This window comes from Mytilus edulis, chromosome 1, assembly GCF_963676685.1.
Source record: "Mytilus edulis chromosome 1, xbMytEdul2.2, whole genome shotgun sequence".
In the NCBI taxonomy this organism is placed as follows: domain Eukaryota; kingdom Metazoa; phylum Mollusca; class Bivalvia; order Mytilida; family Mytilidae; genus Mytilus; species Mytilus edulis.
The window spans coordinates 38569752-38580771 of NC_092344.1; the positions used below are offsets into that span (position 1 = coordinate 38569752).

The 11020-nt window shown below is 31.5% G+C and overlaps 1 protein-coding gene across 1 annotated transcript; it reads left to right on the top strand.

The window, feature by feature from the left end:
* The first annotated feature begins 6493 nt into the window (after positions 1 to 6493).
* LOC139519434 (uncharacterized) lies at positions 6494 to 7779 on the top strand. The gene has a single exon (XM_071311534.1). The coding sequence runs from the start codon at positions 6528 to 6530 to the stop codon at positions 7740 to 7742; it is 1215 nt and encodes a 404-aa protein (XP_071167635.1). The 5' UTR covers positions 6494 to 6527; the 3' UTR covers positions 7743 to 7779.
* Positions 7780 to 11020: the final 3241 nt, after the last annotated feature.

Genomic DNA, 11020 nt, shown 5'->3' on the forward strand with positions numbered 1-11020 from the left:
ACATGAGTGTGGAGTAAAAAAGGCGGATGACAATTTATGTAAAAAAATGGCAGGACAAACTTATATAAAAACAAGTATACACCCGTGATATCGCGGGTCCGTGACTGAATTAATTAAAAGTATATAACTATGCCTAAGCCTTATTTTAGTAATTGGTATTGTCATCTGATAAGTCATGTCGATTATAAGATACACAGTTTTCTCTGCTTTCAAATCTTTCTGTTTAAACCTGTCGACCTGGAACTTATCAGTTATTGGAAATATTAATTATTTGGAAAACAAAAGGTCCTGGCTATCCAGGAATGGAGTATTTTTTAATCAACAGCATTGTCCTATATTAGTTATCTTAGAAAGTCTTGCTGATTGATGAATAAAACTACAATAGGGAACAATTTGACAATGATTGAATTTAGTAGTGTCAGTCCTTTGATTATGACCCGTGTATATAGCAAAATCCTAAATACACCGTTTGGTGGTGCGCCTGTCAAATGCGGAACGTACAGATAAGGTAATAGCTGAATATACTATTTGTATCGGTATCGGATTCGACCCGGAACTTGTTAATTATTGGCAATATTAATTATGCTGAAAACAAAAGGGTCTGGAGTGGTGTAATTTTTAATCTACACCATTGTCCTATATTAGTTATATATAGAGTTGAATTCTTTGATTTGTCGTTTTTACCCGATGACGGCTGACAAATTGGACCTCGTAATTTTAGTATTATAGATGCAGGACCGAATAGACTGAAAAATGAAATGGGCAGTGATTACACTAGAAAATTTGCAGAGGAACATTTAACATGCTACCCCCCCTCCCTTTCCTCCTTTTGAAAACATCTTTTTTGAAACGATATATTTTTTATATATAAACTGATAGATGAGATAACATATAAAACTTGAATACCCGATTAAAAAGACAGATAAAGAAACGATCCCATAACATCACATTTACATATTGTTTCAGAGCATCTAAATTATGCACTCATATCTGTATGAGTATAGTAAAAGTTTTCGGTGCACTCGAATACTGTGCGTGATGTACATTTCATCATGCGTTCAACAATAACAAACAACTATAATTATATAATTATGATATCGTAACATACGTAACACTGCAGTTTTATACGTCTTTTATCGATAAATCATGAAAACCATTTAAAATTTGTATATTTAATGCAGTCAGTCTCTCTCTTATCGTGATTGCATCCGAATACAATTCAAACATATTAACCATTACATAACAACATCTTTTGGTTTTAAGTACGTTTGTAAACATACAATTACCGCTCCTATTACGTTCGTTCGTCAATATCTTGGTCATCTCTAATGTAACTTGTCAGTTTGCATATGTATTTTAATTAAAAAAACTACCTTTGCAACTTACGCAAAATAAGATAACCCTCGACGATTTTTCTGTTCTGTTAAGATTTGCTTTTAGTTTTGTTGTCTTACTGACGTAGCGTCATCATTTATTACAAACCTTCCTGTATTTTTATCTAAAACAAAAAGCTAAGAGTTCAACTCCCTTAGACAAAGAAATGGTTTAGATGAATTTTGTTTTATGTGTATGCCCTTTTTAAGCATATAGGTTTTCAACTGTTTCGGTTCTGAAAAATCCTCGGCTTTTTAATATTCGGCTTTGAGCGTTCCTGGTAATGGAAAATTTAGCAGGACGATCCGGCCGCATGACATTTATAAAGTGCTGTTTACTTTATGATGTTTAATATCTAAAAATATACAATTTTCTTTACAAAAATCGGTCACTTTTGTAATGGATATATGGGTTAAACAAGAAACATTATTCGTTTGCAGAGATGAGTATTCAATTTCCATGTTTTATTATCAAAACTGAAGTAATGATTGCAAACAAGTTTTTTTCATGTTGATTTCATTGTGTTCAGTTGGAATCTAATAGTCCTCTATTTAGAGAAAAATGTCCAAATCAGTTACTTAAAATATGTTCTGAAAGGAGATGTTGGGTAAACCAATTAATCAACAAAAAATTCAAATCTTTATAAAATTATGTACAAAAATCCAGTTCTATGAATTATTTGAACTTCGAATAATTTTTACACCTTTATACTAATATTAAGTGCAGTATTGCAAAGCATGTTAGGAACGCATATGAACTCTGCGCCTGAGATTGGTAATTTCCCTCATTCCTTATTAAAATAGCTAGTTTTATTTGCAGGAAAGATTTTATTAACGAAATATAATAATTTAGTTGGAACGAAATAGACGGCTAAGAATGCAGAGCACAATTTATTTCATTCTGATAAGAAATTTACATCAACTGAAGATAATATATATTTTTTTAATGGAGGATGGTTAATCATTGGACTGCAATTATAAATTGATATTAGTACTTATTTTTCTAATCTTGTTTTGCCCCTTTGAAAGACTAAAACAATGACATGATCGATAATATTAGTGTTACATTGCGGGTATGACGAAATCAGGTAAATTGTGAAATATCGGCAACAGGGACCAACCTGGATACCACTAATATTATATCATTTAATTAAAAATATTTCCCCCTCCAAAATGCATATGCATGTTTGTCAGTGGGCATAGGAACGACACGGAACTTGTAACTAATTTATGATATTTCCCCTCACTTTGGTCGGGCTGCTGTCTCTTTGACACATTCCCCATTTCTATTCTCAATTTTAATATTTCTACCACTGGTTCCATTTTCATACAGGTTCTTTTTACAGTGAGTATTTCAAATTCCTCCCATCTACTACAATGTACTTTCAACTGTTAATTTTGCATAATAGCAGAGTAGCATAACAACAGCTGTAAAGGATATCTCATGATCGCACTGTCTTACGAATTGAATTCCTCTTTTTGTAAATTAATTAGGGCGTAAAAGCGTTGACCGAAGTACAATTTGTATGAAGCGCGTAAATGCTTCCTTGTAAAAAGATGTAGTGTGCTATATAATGGTTATATGGAAATGTGCCACTTGCACGATATGTGAGGTAAGCCAAGTGTATTTGTATTCTTGTTTCGCTTAGCTTTAGTTTTTAATACTTGCTTTGCTTTTATTGTTACTTTTTGATTTAACAAGCATACAGCTTACGTTTTGTGTAGTTTATATTATCAACACAAGTATTGTTTAATAGACTTTGGTATGAGACAGCATATGACAACATGTACTATAATAAGAATAGAATAAGAATAAGAATATTTTATTTCCAATTAAAGGGCCCTATAAAGAGCTTTCATGACATTACATACAAGTACGTAAGATTAGACATAAATTAGAGACATATAATATAAGAAAACATCATTGTTTAATACTATTAAAAATGCCATAAAAGGCCAGGACAGAACCAGATAATACAATTTACCATTTAAAAACATATACCACTCAAAATATGTATATTTGTGGCTAATTTGCATTTATTATTTTTAAACTTCTCCTTATCTCTAGATTTTTAGATAAATACTTTCCTAAACAATTATACACCGATTTAAATTTTCTTGTGTAAATAGCCATAAAAACTTTGAAAAATTGTCTAATAACTTAAAGTTAAATTGGTATAATTGTAATTGAGACAAGTAATTGCTATGGTATCCACATTATATATTTTTGTGATCAGATACATATGTATGCAGCTAAATAAGTTTGCATGATAATGAATGACGAACATTAGTTTTAATTATTATTACTTAGTAAACAGATTTATCTATCTGTATTTTATAAGGACATTTATATTTTACAGGGCTTTATTTACATTACCATTATTGAACTTCGTTAGTTTGAATAAAATTTACAGAACCCTAGTCAGAAGTTTTAGTTATTCATTACTAAAAGCCTCAAGAAACCGGCTTTTGCATTAACATTTTTACAACCCTATAAAATTACTCAAACGTATAATTACATCTTTTTACCAGGACCATGAAAACACGATTTCTATCAAGTTTTTCTTTTATTTGCATTTGCATAAAATAAAATCAGCTCTATAAAATTCATTATTATCAAATTAATGTTTGTTGTGTAACAGGAGACGGTTTGACCTCAGTATTTTTCTATGTATAAAATATCTTTCTTTTATTATCTGTGTGTTTTATTTGTTAAAGTCAGCTATAATGTTAACTCAGCCTCTAAAACTACAGGTATTTCTACATTGTTATGACGAGTTCCTTTTTATCGTGTGTATAAATCAACAATACCGTGAATTATTCATACGTGTGTCTACTCTTCGAACCCACCTTTACCTATAAGTACGCCGACAAATCAATACTTGACATTGACCTCAATATCCCTAAGTTTTAACTACAAATTGAAACACCTGTAATCGGGCAATTATATTAAATCAAGCGTAATTGATCTTATGGCTCGGAAATAATTAATTCCCGAAACACAAGTATACTTGATATTTCCGACTATAAATTGTATAAAACCGTCTGTTAACCTCGTGTTAAGGTTCGAACCACTGGACCCTGAGTCTCCTTGGCTGAAGAGATCGAGATAAGTTTATATAATTTAATAAGGTCTCTCAAAATATCAACAGATGTAAATAATATTGCCAGGGGCGGATCCAGCCATTTTAAAAAGGGGGGTTCCTAATCCCGGACAAAAAGGGGGGGGGGGGGGTTCCAATTACATGTCCCCATTCAAATGCATTGATCGTCCAAAAAAAAGGGGGGGTTCCAACCCCCGGACCCCCCCCCCCCCCCTCTGGATCCGCGCCTGATTGCAATAACAATACAAAGTATCAAAGTCACATAAAATATTACATTGTAAAATAATGTAAAAGCTCTTATCAAAAATGTAAAACGAATATTAAGTTTCGGCTTCTAAACAAATGGAATTTTACCGTAAATACCCTAAACTATTAAACTCTATCATAATCTCCTTAAATATTAAATTCAAACCCCCAAAATATAAAAGATACTTTACTCAATTCTTACTAGAACACGCTATGGACTAAAACAGGACCAAATAAAGCAACAAAGAATCACCCTGAGAAATAAAGCGTATCGGTTTTATTCAAACCAAGTTGCAGTGTCTTATTCAGACATCGGGGTATAATACATCCGTAAGCCCTTAATAATAAAGATAAACAACGGCGGTTTTATTCAAACCAAATGTCGATTATGTCTTATACAGACCTTGGCTTTATACGATCAAGCGGCCGAATTAATAAAATATCTACTTTATATACTAAATACAGGTAAAGAAATAACAACTTTAACCAACCGCGTACTTCGATACAAACTTGTATATAAAGGTGCACTCGAAAATATTTTATTCTAAACAACTATTGATTACTACCGAGAAGAAAAGAAAAGCTTTTAATCATTTATCTTATGTAAAACACCGAGAATCCTTACTGATTAACCAATAGAAATCAACTACACTTTTTAGTTTACCCTGGATACGAACATGTAAGCAAAATAATAACAATGAAAATGAATTGTAAATTGAAATAAGCCATCCTACATATAATTTTAAATATATAAAAACCGATTCCGCTACAGTTGTTTCGTGTTCATAGCCACCTCACAAGTTCCGGGAAAATATCAATCCTACACAAGAGTCTACTCCCTTATCCGGAAGTAGGATTGCCGCAATGATTATTATGTTATCAAGACCATCTAACACTAAGGTCTTGTCTTATTACCCCTTGTGGTTCATTCGGAATATAATTAACGAATTCGAATTTTAAAGTACAATAAAGTCACCCACGATCGATCTAATAAATTTTTAATATCGAACCTGTTGCTGTAAAATTAAGGTGTCCGGTATAGTTTTAAATTAACCTGTAACGGTTATGAATAATTTGAATCAAGTTTTGAAAGTTTTTTTCTTTTTCTTTATGAAAGTCTATATATACTATTATATGTTTGATATTAAAGTTATGAAATTTAAACCTTAAGGAAGTTCGCTGCTCAAATTCAAAATAAATGGCTTTCCGTAACAGAGTATGCTCTAAATTTGTGTTCATTTTTTGTAGAAATAATTAATTTTTATGAAATCCTTATAATTTAAGAAAAAAAACCCAGATAGGTCTTGATGTATCTTTATCCAACTTTAAAAAAATGGTGATTTAATTTTCTTAAAAATTGGTATAAAAAACTTTATAACTGCATAATCTAACAAAATCAGTTAATCAGATATATAATAACGTTAATAAGATCTCTTATAAAGTTAATATTAATTGTTGGTTAGTACTTATCGTCCAGTGGCACATTTTGAATGCATGTCAAGTTGAGGAAAACATATATCAAACTATTTTTACACAAATAAGATATATATATATATATATCATATATGAAATATATAAGATATATTATGTATTGAATTCAAATAATTAAGATACTTCTACCGAATAAAACTTTATAGTCTTTAAAAGATATCTGATAAGCTTTATAAAATATCTTGAAATTGAATAAATATTAAAACGGCTTGCCATAATCTTCATCTATAAATAAAGCGAATTTGACACGGAAGATTGTTACAGTAGTTTAATTTTACAGTAGGTGACAACTGACTAGGTTGTGAAAAGTAAAATGTCAGATAAAATTACTAATGTTAATGATTGGAAATATACAACTTTGCAATATTTATTTGACATGCGCGAATCAGAATGTGCAAATTATGAAAAAACCAGAAAAGCAATAACGGAACGCAAAATGGCATTAGAAGATGCAATTGAGAGGTATGCTAATAAAATGATACAGGAGTTAAATAAACCGTGGATGAAGATAAACGAAACAATAAACAAACAGGAAAAACAGCTTCATCACACTGACGTCCCATTAGAAAGAACCTTTATTTTACCAACAAATAAAGTACCGCAATTCTCTGACGGCAATCTACCAGAAGAGTGCATTTCAAAGATGTTTGGCAGTTTAGTCAATAGAAGCGATAGAAGTGAGGAAATTCAATTATCCAAAATTAAATCGTATGACACGGATTTTTTGTACATTAACCCTGTCTATCCTATTAACGACCAAACTATACTGATTGGATGTGCTGCAGATAAAGTTCTGAAACAAGTAGCAGTAGAAAAAAAGTTTAAGGAAATCAACGCATTGCAAGAAGTTCAAGTTTCGTCTATAGTTTCAAGCAGCTTGGGGAAAGTGATCTTATCGGAATCAAACGATACGTTTCTGAAACTACTAGAAAGTGATGGAAAATTACAACAATTTGTCGATTTTAATCCATTGATTCCAAAAGGAATATTTATAACGGACGAAAATGAAATTTTTGTAGGACTTCGAGAAAAAACGAAAAATCCATTCGTGATAGACAGATATAGCGAAAGACAGGTACGTCATTTAGACTCTCATAGTAGAACAAGGCATATATATGAATTTGATGAAAACCAAAAGAGGCTATTCACCGTGCCATCTAGAATTATTGCTAGCAACTTGAATATCCATGTTCTTGATACTAAAGATGAAGATAATGGAAGAATAATTACCTTAGATTTTCCTGGAAGTGTCAAATGGGTCTACAATGGACACGCATTTTCTAAATTCGCCTTTTGTCCGAACGATTTTGCGTTGTCTCCGCAAGGATATCTTGTTGTTACCGACACATATAATGACGCCCTGCACTTTTTGAACGATCAAGGTGACATTTTACTCTATAAATCACTTAGTTTTTTTGGAATATCATTGCCTTGTAGTGTTGCGATGGATTTTAAAAGCCAACTTTGGGTAGGAACTGGCCGCGACAAAACCAAATGTGCAAAGGTTCATGTTCTGTCAGTGTCCTAATGAATTACGTGTACACATGAATAAAATTAAATTAATATTTGCGATTTTATTATTATTACTAATTTCCTCCATTTATTTTCTTTTTTTAAGGGCATTCAATACAGTTTGACGTTGTAGTATCATATTCATGATTTTAAAATAAACTGTAAGCATGGGCGAGTTGTAAAGGAAACACAAAATGAAACAGGTTACCGTTCTGGTTTTGGAGAAAAATGGGGCTAAAAATGAGGATTTATTTAGTACAAGTTAATCGTTAGACAAGGTATTCTACGTTATCAATTTATAACATTGGATTCATTATGAAGCCGTGATAAGTGTAGTTACAGTTGCATTGAATACCAGTACACATAAAAAAAGAGTAATTTATTTGTTGTTCAAGCCAAGCCTGAAATCACGAATAAGATTATTTTTAAACTTTGCAATGTAATAATCTTGTAGTTCTTACATTGTCAATTTCTCATTGTCTACACCGACTGCCTTTTATCATGCTTTCTCAAAATAGCAAATGAAAAATATATCTCACCGTGCTGGATTCACATATAAATCGCAATCAAACTAAAAAAATGTTTCCCTTTTAGTAATTTCAACATAATCGCAACATGCACGACGTCGCTGGTTGACTTCTTCGACGAATACCGCTCATTGTCACTGCATAGTATCGTCGTCAGAATTTGTATGTATTTAAATTGCCTTTATTTGTGGCTTCTTTATAAAATGATAAAATATAAAAAAAAAAAAAAAGTATCATACACTGCATGTGCCTCTCCACTTGCCTGTTTATCGTGTTCTTTAAGAGGCATTAGCTAAATGGTAGTGCGAGTGGGGCATTCCTGTACTATGGACACATTCTTTTTCAAATCCTTTATTAAAGAAGTTAGCAAATTTACTTCAGATAAAAATACTACATTTGTAAATTAGACGAATTAATCTAATAAAAAGATATATCTCTGAAAAAGAAGAAGAAAAAAAGAGGCATTAGCTATATGAGATGTAAAAAAACCGCTTTTGTTTGTTCAATCACGAATGATGTATAAAAGGTATAGTGAAATAATAATTCGTGTTTAGAAGTCAATTTGGTTCAATTTTGTCAAATAAGCTAAGAAATATCCTTGAAGTATTGTTCACTTGGAAATGAATAGTTCGATTTCAATGATTCCGTTTTCATGTACTCTCCAATTTAACCCCTTAGCTTGAGATCGTCGAGGTATAAAAAAGAAAACAAATTCCACAAGAGAAATGTTAGTGTTTACGATAATTTAAGGTGGTATGGGAGTCTAAAATAAAAATGATAGAATTTGTTCATACTTTGCCAAAACGTAGTATCTATTGATATATGTTGAAAAATATAATAAAAATGATAGGTCACCGCGCATTTTCTCAAGCTACAGGACGTGACAAAATGACACATTTTGTATGGATTATACAGGAAAAAACACCATTTTGTGATTAGAAACTAAACAAAGTGATAGAATTGTTAAATACTTAAGGAAAAGATAGCTTTCAGACAATGCTTTGAGAAAATCAAAAGAAAAGATAGGGTCACCGTACGTTTATTCTGGCTAAAATACAAAATAGGAAAATTCCATGTAGAATCCTTCAGAAAATGCACTGTTTTAGAGTTACCTCCCCTTAAAATGCCAATTTAATTTTTTTTTTAAAACAACTAAAAATAATCAACACTTGCAAAAATATTAATATTTATAAGTTATATTATTATAAATTTGTTCTTTTAAATGAAAATTCACATTAAATATCTGCATTCCTGCATCAAATTTTGCTAACTTGATAGAAAATCTGGACATTGGGTTCTCTGTTTTTTACAATCCAAGATGGAGGAAGAAACCCATACCACCTTAACGTTACAAATCTTTAGTTTTCTATGTTGTGTCATGTGTACTATTGTTTGTCTGTTTATCTTATTTTCATTTTTGGCCATGGCGTTTTCAGTTTACTTTCGATTTATGAATTTGACTTGTCCCTCTGGTATCTTTCATCCCTCTTTAAGAGTGACAAAATTTGCATAAGTATGCACTTGCATCCTGATAAAGTGGCATTAGCTGTTGAATGTAAGTTCAAAGATTTGAATCTGAATGTCATATTTGATTAATATACTTAAACTTACATTTTTGTATATCAAAATAACAAAAGTCTAAAACGAATAATAAACAATAAAATTGAGAAAGGAAATGGGGAATATTTCAAAGCGACAACAATCCGACCATAGAGCAGACAGCAGCCGAAGGTAGCAATAAACAGTTAGGAAAAAATATTAAAATTTGCCCTCATAAATTTTACCATCCCCTTTTCATTGCTTTCTTGCAATACTAAGCTTATTGTTTGTGTCATATATGTGCATATGTATGTAATCAGAATCTTCCATAGATTTTATATCCAGTATACAAAATGGTAAAATATAATTTCTTTTGGGTGTATCCATGGCAACAATCTGCACTTATTTGCTATAAAATATTGCAAAAAGGGGGGAAAAGATGTCACATATTTCCCCAAAATTTGGCTAAAAGTAGAATTTCAATCGCTTGAAGTAATACCTTTTCTGAAACTGTGTACATATATCATTCAGTAGATCCAATGAAAATCATATGTCTTTCGTCTCATTTTTTTGTAAAATTGCGTCAAAAACTTCGTGTAGAAAAAAAGTGTTTGTAAACATTACATTAATTTCTGGACCGATGGCCGGTCAAGCTATGAAAATACGGATTGTCAAACAGAAAATAGCCCATAAAACATGTTAAAAACAATCTTGATGCTCTTATAAACCATCTTTGATGGCTAAATTAGTACTCAGCTGTCTAAAAATGAATTTTATTACACACTAACTTTCCTATTTGAAAAATCCACAGGGGCCAAAATGCGAAACTAAACTCCTAACTGTGTATTGCTACCGAAGGCCACCAATGGGTCTTTAATGTAGCGAGAAACTCCCGCACCCGTAGAGATCCTTCAGCTGGCCCCTTAAAAAATATGTATACTAGTACAGTGATAATGGACGTCATACTAAACTGAATTATACACAAGAAACTAAAATTAAAAATCATACAAGACTAAAAATTGCGGCGGGGTTAAACATGTTTATGAAATGCATGGATTCGACAATATGTACATTGTATTAGTTTTGCGTATATAGTTATCAAAGGTACCAGGATTATAATTTAGTACGCCAGACGCGCGTTTTGTCTACATAAGACTCATCAGTGACTATATTAATTCTAAACTTCATCTTATTAACCATCGACTTGACACCCGAAACGGTCATAATA